At 52.9% G+C, this 18,574-nt stretch overlaps 1 protein-coding gene across 3 annotated transcripts in view; it reads left to right on the top strand.

Moving 5' to 3' along the window:
* DENND11 (DENN domain containing 11) overlaps window positions 1-18,574 on the top strand; it is a gene marked incomplete at its 5' end in the record, with an annotated part of 52,306 nt that overhangs the window by 25,045 nt on the left and 8,687 nt on the right. The window contains 6 exons of one of the 3 annotated variants that reach the window (XM_080819058.1): window positions 2,960-3,113; window positions 9,703-9,841; window positions 10,784-10,915; window positions 11,118-11,268; window positions 12,105-12,173; window positions 14,039-14,380. In XM_080819058.1, coding sequence (XP_080675184.1) covers window positions 2,960-3,113; window positions 9,703-9,841; window positions 10,784-10,915; window positions 11,118-11,268; window positions 12,105-12,173; window positions 14,039-14,234 — 841 coding nt within the window. In that variant the 3' untranslated portion in view covers window positions 14,235-14,380. Of the gene's footprint in view, window positions 1-2,959; window positions 3,114-9,702; window positions 9,842-10,783; window positions 10,916-11,117; window positions 11,269-12,104; window positions 12,174-12,270; window positions 13,313-14,038; window positions 14,381-18,574 lie in introns of those variants that run through there. The other 2 variants (XM_080819057.1, XM_080819059.1) reach the window with 2 other exon arrangements.

Here is an 18,574-nt window from a genome sequence, read left to right as displayed (position 1 = left end):
TCTCTGAGACTGTCCGAGGACAGGCTCCGGAAACTAGCTTTCTGTCTAAGGTTCTCTAACGTAGTGAGCTTTTCTTTAGAAAGCCAGTTCAAGTATAGCATTGTTTTTGTTTTTAAAGATTTTGTTTATTTATTTGACAGAGATCACAAGTAGGCAGAGAGGCAGGCAGAGAGAGGAGGAAGGGAAGCAGGCTCCCTGCTGAACAGAGAGCCTGATGCGGGGCTCGATCCCAGCACCCTGAGATCATGACCTGAGCCGAAGGCAGAGGCTTAACCCACTGAGCCACCCAGGCACCCCCAAATATAGCATTTTAAGGTAGTCAAACAGAAAAGACCATCAGTTGGGCATCCAATCCACAACCTAGGAAATGAAAAGTAACCCTGAAATTACCCTGGATACAGCCCCCCTTTAGTGCAGAAAACAGAGTATTGAAAATACAGTGAACTGATTCTCCCTGTTCCTTTAGGGAAATTACATCCTAGTGAAAACACCTTTGAACTTAATCATCTTTGCGTTCTTATGTGTTAAGCAAATTTTTGTCTGTTGGACACACATCCTTAAAGGTATCTAGAATCTGCCATTGTCTCAGAATTAAACAGAGCTGAGGCACCACAGGTTTCCCAGGGAGCACACGAGTAAGAGTGAAAGAAAGGGTTATAAGCCCCCACCTCCCATCGGCAGGCATTGTTAGGTCACGGGATTGCCTTCTTGTGCAAAGCTTAGAATGGAATGTATAGGAACCCCCAAATTAGAGAGCCTCCCCCCCAACACACCCTAGAGGAACTTACCTGAGTGTTAAGTTTCTAAAATGTAGTTGATGTTGATTTTTTTTTTCTTTTTTAAATGTGAATTTGTCCTAAGACCTCCTCCAGGAGCTTGACCTGACTCTTCCCCCTTTACCCTTTACCCTGTGTGTCGGGCCCTCACCGTGCACCCAGCTACATGTTGTAGGATAGCTGGGGAGGAAGGAGCCACATGTCATGAGTGACCAAAGTGGGGCATGAACTGCGTGAGGTATTCTTTCTGCCTCATTTTCCCCTCAAAGACTCCAAAGGTGAGTGGGGAAACAGCGGATTTTGAACAGTGTGATAACTTGCCTGAGATCTCACCGTATGGGGTGGCGGCATTGCCTTGGCGTCAGGAGCTGGGAGTTCCTCTGGAGAGGAGGCAGTTCGAGGGCAGCTGGCTCCCGGCTGGACTGTGAGAATCTTGACCCTGAGCAGTTTATGTCCAAGTTTGGGATCGGCCAACAGCGACGGATTAGGGCACTTGCCTATTGTGGTCATGGTTGTTCCGCAGCTAACCATGATTGGCTGTATTTTGATGCTTGATTGTTGCAATATGACGGAAATTGTAGGGCACCAGGAAAATAAGACTAAAAGGGTTGTTATGCCTTGTATTCCTTCCTGTGTTTGTTTCCTAAGGCTGTACTAACAAAGTATCCCAAAGTGGGGCTTTAAAGCGACAGGAATCCTCATGTTCTGGAGGCAGGAAGTCTCAAATCAAGGTGTCGGTAGGGTTGGCTCCTTCTGTGGCCGTGAGGGAGCATCTGCTCCTTGCCTCTCTCTTGGCTTCTGGCGGTCTGCTGGTGATCTTTGGTGGTCCTCACTCCTGACCTCTGCCTCTGTCTTCACGTGCTGTTCTCATGTGTATCTCAGTGTGTCCAGATTGCCCCCTTTTGCTAAGGTCATTGGTCCTCTGGAGTAGGATTCCCTCCAGCAACTTCACTTTAACTTGATTATCTCTGTAAAGACTCTGTCTTCAAAGACGGTGCTCTTTGGTGCTGAGAGTTAGGGATCAGCAGATCTTTTTTCTGGAGGAGTGTGAAGAGGGACAAATCACCCCTGAGCACCCCCATTCAACATGGCGCCACAGAATACCCACGATGCTCCTGTGCTTGACCCTGAGCACCCCCATTCAACATGGCGCCACAGAGAACCCACGATGCTCCTGTGCTTGACCCTGAGCACTCCCATTCAACATGGCGCCACAGAATACCCACAGTGCTCCTGTGCTTGACCCTGAGCACCCCCATTCAACATGGCGCTACAGAATACCCACAGTGCTCCTGTGCTTGACCCTGAGCACCCCCATTCAACATGGCGCCACAGAATACCCACGATGCTCCTGTGCTTGGCCCTGAGCACCCCCATTCAACATGGCGCCACAGAATACCCACGATGCTCCTGTGCTTGACCCTGAGCACCCCCATTCAACATGGCGCCACAGAGAACCCACGATGCTCCTGTGCTTGACCCTGAGCACCCCCATTCAGCATGGCGCCACAGAATACCCACAATGCTCCTGTGTTTCACTTGAAGGCAGGATTCTCCATGTCCAGATGCCCCAGGGATTCAGTGTGGCTTTCTTGGTTTGGGGGACAGTTGACAGGGCTCCCCACAGCCCAGTCTCTGCAGGCCCAAGCAGTTGGGGTGGGAAAATAATAGATTTTGAGTTTTTTTATTATTTAATTACTTGATGCAGAAAGTATGAGTCCTGATGACATCCAGTAATGATCGTTTTCCCTTGAGACACTGAGGGGTCAGCTTCCTCTGAGTCTTCTATAACAAAGCAAACAAGCATGGTTTCTCGACAGCGAGCGGCTTTAAGCTGGGGATTTGGGGTCTTGCCAGCTGTCCCTGTCTCCGCGTTCTCCGGGAAGAGCCACATGTCCTTGAGCGCACCTTGCCCTAGAACCATGGACGGTAGTCACAGTGTGTTCCTTCTGTGAGTTTCCCTCAAGGAGGAGAATGGGATTGAAGGCGTCAGGGAGAATCAGACCCCACAGTTGAGCTTTCCATAAGGATCTTCTGTAACCAAAGTAGGCATCCGAGACAACCTCAGAATGGGGGTCTTTTCGGTTTATCACTTTGTCCTTAAGCATTCTAGCCCGTGGGACGAGCAGAGTGAGTGGCAAACCCCGGGGCCGGAGCTGTTCTCACTGTGCGTGTGTTTGCAGACACCAGCTGGAAACGCCGGGTCATTACTCCCATCTGGCTGCATTCTACGAGGACAAGAAAGGGGTGCTCCACGCCGGGCCGGGGAGAGGCGGCAGCCTGCCCCCTGTCTACTGGCTGCCTTCCATCCACCGATACATGTACCCTGAGATGAAGGTAGGGCTAGCCCTGCGTTCACACGGTCCTGGGCTCATGTCTGCTACCATGGTGGTGGTTCTCGTTTTTGTTTTTGTTTTTTTAATTCTTAAGGAATTTATGTCTGGGACCTATGCCCAAAGTCTGGTTTTGATGGGTTTCCCACCTAAGCATTTGGGTTCTTTTAAAACACAAGGCAGCAGTATGCTTTCTAGACGTGGCTGTCACCATAGAGCAAAGCCACGTGTGAGGCTAGGCCAGTCGTGGCGGAGTCCTAGCAGGGGAAGGGGGCTTTGATCCTGGTATTGGCTGAGATAGTTTAAAACCAGACCCTTGAACTGAAAAGATGAAAGAAGAAGAACGTGATGAACAGATGTCCCGTTTCGTGGTTACTGTCTGCCTGATGCTGCCTTATCACGTTTTGTTCCAAAGTCCTTTGCCTGTGTGTCGGAATGTGTTCCTTCACAGTTCACAGCCTGAGGTGTTGGGAGGGTGCAGAGATGAGTAGGAACATGAAGCTCCTTCTCCCTCCCCTGCAGGTGGTCACAGGGAACAGAGCTCCCTGGTGGGGATTCTGTGCTGGGGTTTGAGGGAAAATTCCGGCATCTTCGAAGAGGAGTTGGTCCCTGAAGTACTTGGCTGGGTGAGAAGTAAGGGATGCTGATTCCAGACCGAGGGGAGGCTCCTGGGAGCCGTGGTCTGTGGCTCTCTCAGAACGTAGGCATTCTGCCAGTACTTGTCTATACCTGGTGCAGCATCTTTTTTAAAAATTTTTATTTATTTATTTTTAAAGACTTTGTTTATTTATTTGACAGAGATCACTAGTAGGCAGAGAGGCAGGCAGAGAGAGGGGGGGAAGCAGGCTCCCCGCTGAGCAGAGAGCCCGATGCAGGGCTTGATCCCAGGACCCTGAGATCATGACCTGAGCTGAAGGCAGAGGCTTAACCCACTGAGCCATCCAGGCGCCTCTCTTTTTTATTTTTATTTTTTTTTTTAAGTAAAGGATTGTTTCATCCCTGTTTTCCAGATAAACCAAGTGAGGTCTGTGAAGGTTCAGTGATTTAAGGCCTTACAGCTAGGATATAGAGCCAGGATTTAAACACGGGGCTGGAGCCACAGGTAGTACGTGCTCCCCACCCCACCAGCTCTGTGGAGAGGCGGGCGGAAGAGAACACAAAGCAGGTTCACAGGACAGAGATGCCGCGGGTTCGGCTCTAGACCGCTGCGGTCCAGTGAATAGTGCAGTAAAGTGAGTTCGATGCAGTGTTTGGTTTCCCAGTGCAGACAAAAGTTATGTTTACACCATGCTGTAGTTTCTTAAGTGTGCAATAATGCTGTGTCTAAAAAAAAAAAATGTACATACCTTAATGAAATAATAATTTATTGCTAAAAAATGCCAATCATCATTTGTGCTTTCAGTGTGTCATAATCACTGATCACAAATGACCATCGCAAATATAATAATAATGAAAAAAAAATTTTTTTAATTTATTTCTTGGGGCGCCTGGGCGGCTCAGTGGGTTGGGCCTCTGCTTTCGGCTTGGGTCATAGTCTCGGGGTCCTGGAGTCGAGTTCCGCGTCGGGCTATCTACTCGGTGGGGAGCCTGCTTCCCTCTCTCTCTCTGCCTACTTGTGATCTCTCTCTGTCAAATAAATAAATAAAATCTTTAAAAAAGAAAAAAAAGATTTATTTCTTTTAGAGAGCATGAGTGGGTGGGGGAAGGGAGGGAATCTCATGCAGACTCTGCTGAGCACGGAGCCTGACACGGGGCTTGATCTCAGGACCCTGAGATCATGACCTGAGCCGAAGCCATGAGTTGGGCGCTTAACCGACTGAGCCACCGAGGCGCCCCAATAATAAAGAAAATTTTGAAAAATTGTAAGAATTACTAAAATGTGACACAGAGATGCGATGTGGGCAACTGCCATTGGGAAAATGACACCAATAGTCTTGCTCGGTGCAAGGTTGCCACAGACTTTCAATTTATAAAAAATGCAGCAACTGCGAAGCCCAGTAAAGTGAAGGGCAGTAAAATGAGGTCTGCCTGTGTTTTGATGAGGATCGAATTTCTGTGTCAACTGACCAGGAGAGAAACGATTGGAAAAATAGGTTGGAATCAGATTGTAGAGAACCTTAAATACTTGAGCAATGAATTTGAACCCAGTAGGTACCAGTTAGGGTCTTGCCAGGAAAACGTAAATTATATTAGATGTTCCAAGAGTCTTCATGTTTAAAAAGATTTTATTTATCTACTTGATAGAGCACAAGCAAGGAGAGTGGCAGGGAGAGGGAGAAGCAGGCTCCCCACAGAGCAGGGAGCCCCATGTGGGACTTGATCCCAGGACCCTGGGATCATGACCTGAGCCGAAGTCAGACGCTTAACCCACTGAGCCACCCAGGTGCCCTCCAAGATACTTTAATACAGAGAATCCATAATCTAGGCACTGGAAGCCTGAAAGAGCAAAATGCGAGCAAGGGAATCTAGATATTTGTATTTATAGATAACTCCCACCTTCTATTAGTTACCTACTGCTGCGTTACAAAGTACCCCAATGTTAATGGTTTGAATTAATACATATTTACTATCTCACAGTTTCTGAGAGCCAGGAATTCAGGCATGTTTTGGCTGGGTCCTCTGCTTCGTGGTCTCCCATGAGACCGTAGTCAACATTTCAGCCAGGGGTAGGGTCTTGTCTGAAGGCTTGACTGGGGAAGTATCCACTTCCAAGCTTACGCGGTTGTTGGAGGATTGGTTTCCTTGAGGGCTAGTGGACTGAGGCCTACAGTACGGCTGCCTCTGTGTTGTCCTTAGTCCGTAGCAGGTAGGTCTCTCCAACACAGTGGCTTAGTTCATCAAAGTCAGCAAGCGCAAAAGTCTCCTAGCAAGGGGGCAATCAAAATCCTTTGTAACCTAACTGGAAGTGACAGCCCCGCAAAGTCGCCATCTTCTGTTGGTTAAAGCAAGTTGCTCGGGAGAGAGGATTACATAAGGCTGTAAATACCAAGAGGTAGGGATCACCGAGGGCCCTCTTAGAGGCTACCAGCTGTGTGCACCCTCCCAAGGCTGGGATAGCAGAGGCCAGGATGACATTATCAAAACTACAGGGCCTTGAGGAAGGGCCCTACACAGCCTGTGCTCAGGTGTCTTAGGCCCTCTGCACCTGCTGATGCTGGACCCTCGGGGGTGGGGGGGTTGGGGGGGATATGGCTCGGCTGCAGCTGCTGGGAGAAGCTGGAGGCCAGAATCAGAGATGTCCTCTGCTGCTGGTGAGATACTAGCAGGAGTGAGACACTGAAGAGAGCTCCTTCTCCCTTCCTTCTGCCTTCCAGCCAGTCATTTCATCCCAGGGGAGGAATATAACAGGAAGCCGGCTGCCACGGGAGTCCAGGGAACGTCGCTTAAAGAGTTCCCCACACCACAGCATGCCCCGAGAGGCAATAATTAAGAATTGTTCATTAAGGGTCATTAGGCGATTTTGGGTCTGTATTGACTGAACCCTGATCTTGTCCTCGCCACTTCTCACTCTGACCCACCTTTTCCTTCTCAAATTGCTGCTGGCCTATCTCAAACCCACAGGGACTGACCAGCATCTGACCGGGGTGTCCCTGGATTCCTCCTCCCCATAGGCCATGAAGGAGGGACAGCAGGGCGGGAAAGGAGAACCGCCTTCTGCTTTTGCTCCATTGAGGGCGGCTCCTGAGCACACATGTCAAACGCTACTTCCTGCAGGGGCAAGGGTACTTGGATAGGTCGCACGTGGAAATGTGAATGATCTTTTTACAAAACAGTTTGTAAGTACTTGTTAAAAACACCCATACCCTTCGCTTTGGCAGTCCCTCTCCTTGGGATCTGCCCTGTATGTGTAAACCACCAGAATACAGTGATGTCCCTCTAAGCGTATTGAAGTCAGCAGTGTAGAGAGTGGTCGAAAGTGAGAATGCCCCATATATTAGACAGCCTGCATAAATAATGAATTAGAGCATACATCGTTGATGTGGAGGGTCTGCCAGGAACTGTTTTTGGATGAGAACAGCAAAGTGCAGAAAGCTATATGTGATACAATCACGTGCTTTTGTACAATAATCACAGCATCAGGTGTGGCTAGCATACTACACACACACACACACATCAGCGTGGGACAGGGCTTCGGTATGCACTAGGTTACTAATACATATATTACCCGGGGGTGAGATAAGATATGGAGGGATGGTGTGGATAAGTATAAAAAAGGAAAGGACCAGGAGAAAAATGACAGCACTTGAAACAGTGGCATATATATGACCTGTGGTCCTTTATGGAATATCGCATATATGTACATATAAAGAAATGTCTATAGAAGCTTTCTCTTGAAACATAATATTTTGTAGTCACAAGTACATAAATATGTAGTTCAGTGAATTTTTACAGAGCAAACACCTATGAAGAAAGGTTTAAGTAAGCGTTTAAAGTTGGGATCAGATCTGAGACGGTTGCAGAGACAAAAATCACTGGCAAGGGAGGAAGGAAGGCTCGAGGCTTCTCTGATGGGCCCAGCAGTGCCTGGTAGACATCCCGCCGCAGGAAGTGGGGAAGTGGGAGAGAGCATAGGGACTGCGCCCCAGGACCAGATGGAGTCCCTGGGCGGCGGGTACGGGATGGAGGGGAGGCGAGGGAAGGAGACAGAGCCCACAGGGTCACCGGCCACAGCCAGGGAGTGAAGAGAGACTGGAGTACGTCCCTTGGAAGGCCGGAGGGAAAATGTGAAGGTGGGAGCTGCGTGAGTCAGGAGACGAGTTTCCTATAAAAGCTACAGCAAAATGAGGTCCAGACCAGGGAAACAGATTTTGGTAAAAGCAGGAGAAACGTCCCTTGATGTAACCCCTTCCCTCATTGCCCAGGCACAGCCCAGGCCCCACACCTCAGGTACTGGCAGTTCCCAGGAAGTAATGTGTTGTCTCTTGTCTCCGGGCCTTTGCACACACTAGTCCCTCTACCAAGAACACTGTTGGTCCACTTCCTCCTCCATGTTCAAGCCGAGACGTACCTGTCTCTCTGAGAATCGGGTTGGGTACCTCCTGTGAGCTCCTGCAGCCCCTGCCCTCTTCCGTCAGCTCTCAGGCTCGGATTGGATCGCAGGTGCACCTGCTTTTGCCTGTAGTCCCTACACTATATGGGGGGCCAGGGCCGGGCCTTTCCAAGGTTCATTGTTGGACTGAGCCTACTTTGCACACTTAGCACAAAGTTAGCATGTGAGAAATATTTCTTGTCCGAGTGCATCCGTGTGTGCATCCGTGAATGGATGAGTAAGTGAGACCAGAATTAAGGACGGATCATTTTATTCTGGGATCCTAGGACCCAGGACATGTTGAGGCAAAACACTACTGGGTCTTCATGCAGAGGAGGAGCATGCTCGGGGTTTCAGGATCACCAGAGGGGAGGCTGGAAGGCGCCTGAAGGGGCGTGGGCTCCTGTTCCTGTCCCGTTGCCTGAGTAATTTTGTGAAAGATAGGGGTTGGAGCAATCTGACCAGACCTGGTGGTTCAGGGCCTCTCCTGCTGGAGATCTGGGAGAGGCGTAGCACAGGGACGGGACAGGGACCCTCAGCAGAGGGCAGCCTTTCTGCCTGTGGGGGGCAAGTGAAAGGCGCAGATGTGGGGACGATGCCGTCCCAGGAGAGGGTGGCTCATGCTGCAGGTCCCCAGGGCTCCCAGCCAGCAAGCCCAGCCCTGGTCTCTGTGTGGGCGCAGCTTCTCAGACGTCCTCTCGCCAGCGCCCCAAGTGGGTGGTGAGCGCTATTGCTTCTGACACAAGGCGTGGAAGTGACCTTCCAAAAGCACTGCTGAGGGACAGAGCCCAGGGATTTCCTGTTTCATCAGCGCCTCCGTGCTGAGCATTTCACGTGGTTTTTTTCTCAGATGGTCCTGAGAGCCATGTGAGGGGCGGGATTTCACAGATCAGGAGAGCGAATAGGAAATGTTGGCTAACTTCCCCCAGGCCTCCCATCAGTAAATGGCAGAGCCGGGATTGGAATTCAGCTTTTCTGGGGTCAGAGCTCCTGGGGACTTCCTGGCCCAGGGCTCCTAGAAGCAGCCTTGAGGGGGTGACAGCCTCCTTGCACTTGGCAGGAAGGAAGAGGCTGGACCCCACGTGCAGCGTTGCTGAGCGAGGAGGCCCTTGAGGTCCTCCTACCTGTAACCTGCACACTCACTTCCCACAGTAGAGCGCCCGTACACATGGGGAGCTCATCACCTCACCCCTTCCAAAGCTCAGTAATGGTTTTGAGTTGAATGTTCTCTTTGAGGCTCTAGTGTCGATTCAGAAACTTTTCTGACTTTTCAAAAATTACGTTCAGCTTTGTTTCTTGTGAGCCCCCTCTCATGATCCCGAAACTCAGACCTCATTTCATTGTATCAGGGGAGCCGTTGGAGGATCGAAATCTCATCTGAAAGTGAGGCTCTAAAGTGAATAACACCATTTTGTGTGGAAGTAGCCATCCCTCGGTGCCTCTGTTGGTTGTTCTCTGGAGTTTGTGGGGGGCGGGAGGTAGGTGTTCAGCACACAGCTGTACTGAGTCATTTTTCACATCTTGAATGGGCTTGTCTCTTCCTCTCCTTTATTTTTTTTTTCAGATCACGCACCCAGCTGGCTGCATGTCTCAGTTTATCAAGTTCTTTGGAGAACAGATCCTCATCCTTTGGAAATTCGCCTTACTTCGAAAACGCATTTTGATATTTTCTCCCCCTCCTGTGGGTGTCGTGTGCTACAGAGGTAACTAGAAGGCAACGTTCGGTTTTCTAGAGCAGAAACCGCCTGAGTCTTTGCATTGTTGACCAAGTTCGGAAGAGTTTGGGGTGTCCCGGGGGGGGTCCCATGTTTCCAGCGTTCGACTGTCAGGGTTGGCCTTGTGTTGTTCTAGAATGGGCTCTCGTGGCAGAACAGAAGTTGGGTTGGGTGATGCACCCATAGTCCGGTGGGAAAGAATAGATGTGAGAGAAGGTGACTCTGATATGTCGAGGAGGTAAACCTGGCAGATGTTGGTGTGTGATGTGGGTCATAGGGTTCTGATGTGTGTGAGGTAATGGAGGAAGGGTCCAGGATGACAAGGATGGTAGGGCCACCAGGTGGGGGCCCAGGAGGAGGAGAGGGGGTGGGGTGGTAGCCTTGGCCTTGCACAGGAGGAGGACACCAGGCACCGGTGCGGTCGGGTCGGGACCTCGGGGGGAAGTCAGGCTGGAGAAAGAGATTTGACGGTGGCACAGGATGGGTGGTGTCCCTCGGGGAGAGCCAGAGTGAGGGGAGGTGATGTAGGCACAGGAGGTGAAGCAACACACGGGGACGACAAAGGTGACTGAGCGCGGCCAGTCAGAAAAAGGGAGGGAACCAGGAGATGCGGGGGTTACCACAGCCAGGAGTTACCAGGAAGGGGGTGGCCGACACTACCAGATCTGAAGCAAGACCTCGTGAGGGAAGACTGGAAACCGTCTGTTGGCTGTGTGAGGCCTCGTTGGTGTCCCTTGAGATCGCGCTCCGCTGTGGGACCGGACAGGCTGGCGCCCCTGCCCAAACCCCTCAGAATGCCAGAGCCCCGCGGTGACTCGGGTTCTAGGACAGGCTGCCTGCCCGGAGGGGGCGGCCAGCAGGCTGCGAGGGAGGAGGGGCACGCTCTTCGCCTCACCCCTCCTCCTCCCCTCTCCCCTCCCCGTCCCACAGTGTACTGCTGCTGCTGTCTGGCCAACGTCTCCCTGCCTGGCATCGGGGGCACCATTCCCGAGTCCAAGCCTTTCTTCTATGTGAACGTGGCTGACATCGAGAGCCTGGAGGTAGAGGTGTCCTATGTGGCCTGTGAGTACGGGGCCCTCCCCGCGTCCTGCCCACACGCCCTCGGCCCGAATCCCTCCGGCAGCCCCGCCGGAAGCCGGCTCCCCGGGGGGCCGCCTCCTCGCAGACGCGGGGCTCCCGGACCCCTCGTTTCCTCGGCGGGGCCGGGCGGGTGCGTTTCGGGGACGGCGTCCGGGTTCCCAGCCCCCGAACTCGGATGTCGCAGGCACCACAGAGAAGATTTTCGAGGAGAAGCGGGAGCTGTACGACGTCTACGTGGACAACCAGAACGTGAAGACGCACCACGACCACCTGCAGCCCTTGCTGAAGATCAACAGCGCCGACCGCGAGAAGTACCGGCGGCTCAACGAGCAGAGGTGCGGGGCGGGGGCGGCCCGCGGAGCGGAGGTGCGGGGCGGGGGCGGCCCGCGGAGCAGAGGTGGGGGGCGGGGGCGGCCCGCGGAGCAGAGGTGGGGGGCGGGGGCGGCCCGCGGAGCAGAGGTGGGGGGCGGGGGCGGCCCGCGGAGCAGAGGTGGGGGGCGGGGGCGGGGGCGGCCCGCGGAGCAGAGGTGGGGGGCGGGGGCGGGGGCGGCCCGCGGAGCAGAGGTGGGGGGCGGGGGCGGCCCGCGGAGCAGAGGTGCGGGGCGGGGGCGGCCCCGCCCGGCCAGAGGGGCCCGGGGTCTGTCTGGGAGGCCCGCGCCGCCCGCGCTGCGTCCCCTCCCCCGTGGTGCGTCGGGGTGGCACGTGCCCATGGGGTGACTTCTTTCCGGAGGGCCTCGGAGCCCTGGCGACCCCAGGGACAGCACCAGCCTGGAAGGAGCCCCCAGTGAGCCCGGTGTTGCCAACGTGCTTATGCGTCCTCTCACCTAATTCTCAGACTTTGGTTCTGTGACGTGAGTGGCCTCGTGCGGTATCAGTGGCGAGATCGATAATATCGTCCCCATCACCCCTGTTCGGTGGGCGATTAAGAAAGATGGTCGCTTGCCTGAGATCCCACGGGGCCGCAACGGGCCCGCACCCCAGGGGTTGGACTCCAAGCCCCGTTTATTCCTTTCCCGTCCGTTTTCCACAGCTTTGGGGCCGGGGCCTGGGGCTGCCCTTCCTGGGGTGGGGAGGCCCATGCAGGGGCCTGACTGAGGACCTGCCCGATGTCGGGGGTCCTGGAGCAGCATCGGAGCATGATGGTGGCCTCCCTCCCTCCCCCCCCCCCCAGGCAGATGCTGCTGTACTCCCAGGAGGTGGAGGAAGACTACAACCCTTGTGAGGAGGACCTCTTTGTGCTGTAAGTGAGCCCGGCGCGTGTGGGGTTTCCCTGAGGATCCCGCAGCCGCTACCGCTTTGGGCCTTGACCCTGCCCCCTGTCACCCTCCCGAGCCCAGGCACGTCCTGTGTTGCTGCCAAGCGCACTGGGAGCTGGGCTCCCTACGGAGTCCGCCTCGAGCCCTGAGATGCCATCGCGGGGACCCCCCAGAGAAATTAAGGCGAGAAGCAGGGAAGTTCAGAGAAAATGGGAGTCCCGATGTGTCTTTCCCGGGAGCATTCCCTGCAGACGTCCACCGCATAGACGCGTCTGTCCTTCAGGACTCAGGGCTTCTCCTCCATCGCCTTGTTTGAATAAAGCCGTTCCTCACATTCAGTATGAAGGGAGAATCAGAAATTGCGACTTTTGAACCCAATGAAAGCTCTTTCCCCTGAATGTGATGGTGGTCGGGGCAGGAGCCGTGGTCCGTATACCTCACGGCGTTTGTCTCCCGTCTGAGTAGCTGTGGGAAGCAGCGATCAGGGAGGAGGACAGAACAGCGCTTGCAACAGAAGCCATTCCCCCAGGTCCCTGTTGGTCTTCCTTCCCTGTGTCCTGGGGGGGGCAAGAAAGGGCCCTTGCAGCTAGAACGGTGCCTGGCTTGGAGACCTTTTTTTTTCTTTTAACTTTATTTATTCATTTGAGAGAGAGAGAGAGCGCGCGCGCACATGCAGGGGGAGCAGCAGGCAGAGGGAGAAGCAGGCTTCCCGCCGAGCAGGGAGCCCATTGTGGGGCTCGATCCCAGGACCCTGAGATCATGACCTGGGCCGAAGGCAGACATTCAACTGACTCAGCCACCCAGGAGCCCCGCGGATTGGAAAATTTCTGATAAAGTGTACCTCCCAATCCTCCCGTGATGTTGACATGTGACAGTGTATGAAATTGAGCAAAGAGCCCGCAGTGTCGTCAGGGTGTGACATGTTTTGCTGCATCTGAAATTCCCGAGCGTTGAGAGTCGCTTTGGGCCCGAGGAGCCTTTGCCGAGCCCGAGACCCCTGTGGAACACAGCTAGAAAGTTAGGAGAGTGAATGCCTTTTCTGCAAATGGCTCATATATTTATGTAGTACCACAAACCCATGACATTCAAATCATGCTCAGTGTATAATCCCACCACCACCAGCAGCAGCAAAAAAAAAAAATAAAATAATCAAAGGAAAACAGATATGGGGAACCATGGCAGTATTGGTGCCTACAGCTAGGCTTCCGTGTCCCCGTCCCCCCCTCTCCCAGTTTTGCTGGCTGTGAGACCCCCCTGGGCCTGCCCCAGCCCCTGAGCCCCAGCTCTGCCCGGCATGCTCTGTGGGGTCTCGGGCCCCCGGTGGCTCAGGCTGGGGGCTGGACCGGTCTGGGGCCCTGCTCTGTTCCCACCACGGCTCGCCTCTGCTGCTGGCTCCAGTGGCCTGGCCCCAGGGCTTTGAAGGTGAATTTTAGTTTCTCACGTTCAGTGTGGACCTCAGAGCTGCATCATCAGTGGGTTTGGGGTTTTGTTTGTTCTCTCTCCTCCCCTTATGACTAGGAGACAGAGGAACACAGAGTACGGGAACGCAGTACAGTATCTGTAGGAACCTTCCACAGGAAAGTTGGGTTTTGGCAGTCGGGCCATCACTGGTTCAAAGACTTTGCCAATCATACTGTGGTTAGTGTCCATGGTTTCTTTGCTAAACCTAGTGTCAACCCTGGAACTTTGATCCTATTTCCTTATTTTCTGGACTATTTCTGAGTTTGAAACCATTTAAAAGCACCTTAAAGCCATGTAGTCCCGGTTCCTCATGTGGGGATTATTGGGTGACTTGTTTTGTTTTGGCTTTTCTGCCCTCCCTTCCCTGTGTCTTCTCTGGTGAATGCAGGTTTTTCTTAGAGCAAAACAACCGGATATTTCAGACTTTGCTGGAGGTGTCCGCCAGTCAAGATAAAACTCTGACTGCTGAGCATGCCCGTGGCATGGGTCTAGACCCCCAGGGAGACCGGAGCTTTCTGATGGACCTGCTGGAGGCCTACGGCATCGACGTCATGTTGGTCATCGACAACCCCTGTTGCCCATAGGAAGAGTGAGCCAAGGCTGATGAGCCTCCCTCACGTGGGGATTTCACAACGGGCCCCAGAAGACCTCATTTTTTATTAAGTTGACACAAAGGATTATGGTTTCTACTTTCCAACAAATGTGATGTTCGCAGTCTCCTTTCTTCGCTTCCTCCCTAGTGGTAAGACGAGACCATCTTGGTTTTATGTCCTGCTTTGGTACGATGCCGGGATCCACCACTTTCTTCCAGAGCAGAGTCTCTCATCTCTTTGTTGAGTGACTTTGAGGGGATGCGGTGAAGGCCGTCTGTCACCAGGAACGGACTGAGCTCTGGAAACACTGGGGAGGACTGTTTGGAAAGTCTCTGTGGTTTTCATCCCTTGAGGTATTGGAGAATGAGAGCGCTGTCCCCAGACAGCGGTGGACGTGCATCTCCTGGAGGTGGAAGCTAGACCTCATGACCCTTCACGGTTTTTCTCCATGCCGGGAGTCCAGTGTCAGGATCAAATCCCTTTCCCTGTTCACTGAGGCAAATCTGAGTCTTGTCTGTTCGTGGGAGTAGAGACCTCAAAGAGGAACAAAAGGATGTTTCTGTCACTAAGGAGAGCTTCTCCAAGGACAGAATGACAGGAAGAGGTTTCCTACCAGCCAACTGGAAAGTAAAATTGTAGAATGAAGCCTGAAGCTTTCCGCAGAGTAAATTGGTGGTGGCCAGTCCGTGCCCTCCTTTCCCCGCGTCCCCCTCTAGGGACATCCCTAGACTCCCCTCTAGGGATGGCCCTGGAGCTTGCAAGCAAATTCATTATACAATGTAGTTTCTTTGAAGGGCTAACTATCCTTTTGGGGTAATTTAGGTCTTTTTAAAGGGTACTGTTTGTTGCCAGGAAAGGCAGAGCAGTTGGGGTTCAAACAGGATAGAGAAGACGTTTCTCCATCTGAGAGTTCTCTGGACACATCATAGCAGAGCTTCTAGATCAAAACGGAGATTGACTGGATTCCGTAATCCAGCAAGGATCTGAGCTGGTCACTCCGACTTTGGAGCAAGACTGTGTACCAGTTGGGAGCCCCTCACAAATTTCTCTTCCGTGGAGATGACATTCCTTGAGCTAAGTAGTTGGGGCCAGAGACTCCACATGTGTCAAGAGCGAATTTGACAGTGCCTTCACCTGGGGAAGTGGTTGGACCCCCGAGTGTCCGTGATGAGTTCACCTGCATCCCCCTGACGTGTTTTGGTCTGAAGTGACTCCCGTCGGTCCCTGCCTCTTCTCTTCGGCCGGGCATCCCAGGGATGCCGGCTTCGAGGAGACAGTGGTTGTTTGAAGCCAGCTCTCATGGGTAGAGTTTAGGTCTTTCTGGCCATAGGATTTTGGCTTGGGCTTCTGGGTTGTTGGTGACCGTCTCTTCCCTTCGCCCTTCTTGCCTGGCTGTGTCGTTGGCCCAGCCGTCCACGTGTCCACGTCTGTGACCGGGTTCCCACCAGACTAGTACACACAGCAGAGAAAGAACTTTCGAATGGATGGATCGCACGTCTCATCTCAAGACTAGCTTTTTAGGGCTCATTGCTTTATTCAGAGACGTTTTCACTGTAGCTCCTTGATATGGGACTCAAGACTAAAATTCACATGTACAAATGCAAATACCTACTGGTTAATCAAAGTAGCATCTTTTATGTAAATATATCAATAAGTTTGGGCGTTGAGGTGTGAACTGTGCAGCTAACACTCTTCTCTCCTCTGCAGTGTGGGTTTAGCCATCATTTCAGTAACGTACATGTTTACAAAAGCAGCTTCGCCACCTCTCTCCTTCGAGAGCAGCCTTCTCTCGTCTCTGGGAAGGAGCGGACTTTCTGACCTGCGTCGAGTAACAGTTACTTTTCGTGGTGTCTGAACGCTCAAGGTTTTCAACATTAGGGGGTGGTGTGTCAGAAGCAGGGCTAGGGGTGACAGAAAAGGTCGGGTTCTCTCAGTGGACGTGGGCCCTCTTTCTGGGGACCTGAGGGCCTTTGTGGGAAGCCGTCTTTGAGCACGTCTGCGCCCATGCCCTCCTGCACGCAGACACCTGTGTTTCTGTGGCTTCGTGTCTTGATGCTCATAGGTGTTCACGTAAAGGTCATAAGGTGAAAATGAGGTTCTGGTATTTTCCTTTGAATGCTGGGTGGGGCTCTGGGCTCCTAGCAGCTCCACACCCTTCCAGGTGGCCGTGGGGCCTCTCTGTGCGGTCCCCTCACACTCACGCAGGGGGCAGGATGGGTGCCGAGGGGAGTGCACAAGCAAGCCTGGGCTCAGCTGACCCCGAAACAGAGCTCCCCCACCCAGCCTGCATCCCTTCTGAGCGCGCGCGCAAGGACTCGGTCCTTCCCTGCAAGCTTGCTTCTGGGCCGGAAGTCCGGCGCCGCCCCCCTGCGGGCTGGCTGAGCAGCGTGCCCGGTGGTCACTGTTCGCATCCCCCGAGTGTCTCTTGCCTGGATTGTGATAGGAGCCTCTTGTTTCTGAGGTCACCTTTTGGCATTGTACCTGACTCTGCTCCCTTCCCCCCACCTTCTCCCCACTGTGTGCAGTTAGCAGCCCCACCCAGCGTCCTCTGCCGCAAAGCTCTGCTAAAAGGGGAGCTGGGGGGTGAGGTGACTGGCAGGACTCCCCGTGGTGAAAGCAGGAGCGAGAAGCCACACGGACCTGCTTTTCTGCCGTTGTTGAACAGTTTCCTTAAAACCCTTCTGTTTAGAAGACATGATCAGCAGTCTTCTTTCCTGCCTCGTAGGTCCATAAACTCTGGAGGGTCAGGGATTGCTGAAACAGGGCTGGAATCCTAGGGAGGAGGAGCTTAACTGATGATCGCCTTCTACCCCCTCAACTGTTGAGCCCCATCCCCCCCCCCCCCCCCCGCCACCCCTGCCCCTTTGGCTTGGTCCTTCCGAGACCTTGAAGCCTGATCTGGTGCCGTGCTGTGAGCCATGTGCTCACCTGGAAACATGGCTGACCTGAGACATCTGGGCTGCTGTCATTCCTGAATCGAGTCTGACAAAAGCCAGGTGGCAAGATGCCTTATGGGGCCAGGAATCCGGGCTTAGGGTTTACTGATGTCTAGCAAAATGTGACAGAGGCCTATGAAAGTGGGTTTTTTTCCAATTCTGCGGGCTTGGCAGATGGTAATATTCAGCCTTGGAGAACATGTCCAGTTGTGCTCTGGCTTAGGAGTCTCCTCGGGAGTCAGAAGCGGTAGGATTTCTCTCTTACGAGAAACAAAAGTGTGCGCCAGTTAGTTTAGCATCAGGGATGGCTTTAATCGGCAGGAAGCACTGCTTGGGCCTGGTATGGATCTATCTGTCCAGGGGGCCACCTGGGACCTCGTCCAGTCCTCCATCAGGACAGCTGTGAACTAGAAGGCACCTGCCCCCTGCAGCTGCCACCCAGCACGGCAGCTCTTCTTCCGTTCGGCCAGGGAACGGGTGCTGAATTCATGGGTCGTGGTCGAAATCATTGGGCCCAGAATTTGCATTTCAGACTTAACCTTGTTTTGTTCCCCATGAACATCAAGATGGGAATTTTCAGAGTAGTACAGCGCACAGACCTGAGCAGACTCATTTGTCAGTGTAACTACCTGGTATTTTAGTGAGACGATAAAGGTAAAGATAAGTCAGAGCTGGGTTGTTTTTCATTCTGGTGGCTAGGAGGGTGAACTGGCTATTTGTCTTGATACACTGAAAGCCCTTCCGAGACAATAAAAAGATGACATTATTCAGGGCCCTTAGGGAACCTTCTGTAAAGGGCAGTCATGAATTAAATTCTTAATGGTAGGACAGCAGCCCTCTGGGAAGAGGCAGGGACCTCAGGGACCTTTTTTTTTTTTTCTTTTTTCTAAAACTGTATAGCCCAAGGAATGGATTAAGATACTTCCTCCAAGTCCCTGGACAGATGAGACTTGCAGAAGTAAGGGCGCGCTAAGGTGCCGAATAAATGATAAGGCAATGGTCAGCCAGACTGTGAACTTGGCTTCGTTAGCATATCCATTCTGAAAGAGGCAAGAAAGTGAACATGGGGACCAACGTATCACGCAGGAGCTTTCACCTCCTTGTCCAGTTCCTTGCTAGCAGGCTCGGAATCCGTGAGGTCCAGCCCGAGGATCTTCCTGCCCTGAGCAAGGCTCCCCGACCTGTCCCTTCTCATTTCAGGAAAACCGTTTTCTGATTCAGGTAGGGGAAGAGGAGGAGTCAAGGGCTCCTTACTCCTGAGTCGTGGATTTTTGGGATTCCACTATAAGACTCATATACCTCTCTGTTCCCAGGAGCTGCTAGGGCACCGACTGTTGGGAGAAAAGCTAACTGTGAATTAAGTTCATGTTTTTCTTATAAGAAATGGGAGTTTAT

This window comes from Martes martes (assembly GCF_963455335.1).
Source record: "Martes martes genome assembly, chromosome: 11".
NCBI lineage: Eukaryota > Metazoa > Chordata > Mammalia > Carnivora > Mustelidae > Martes > Martes martes.
This window is presented reverse-complemented; position numbering and strand designations above follow the sequence as displayed.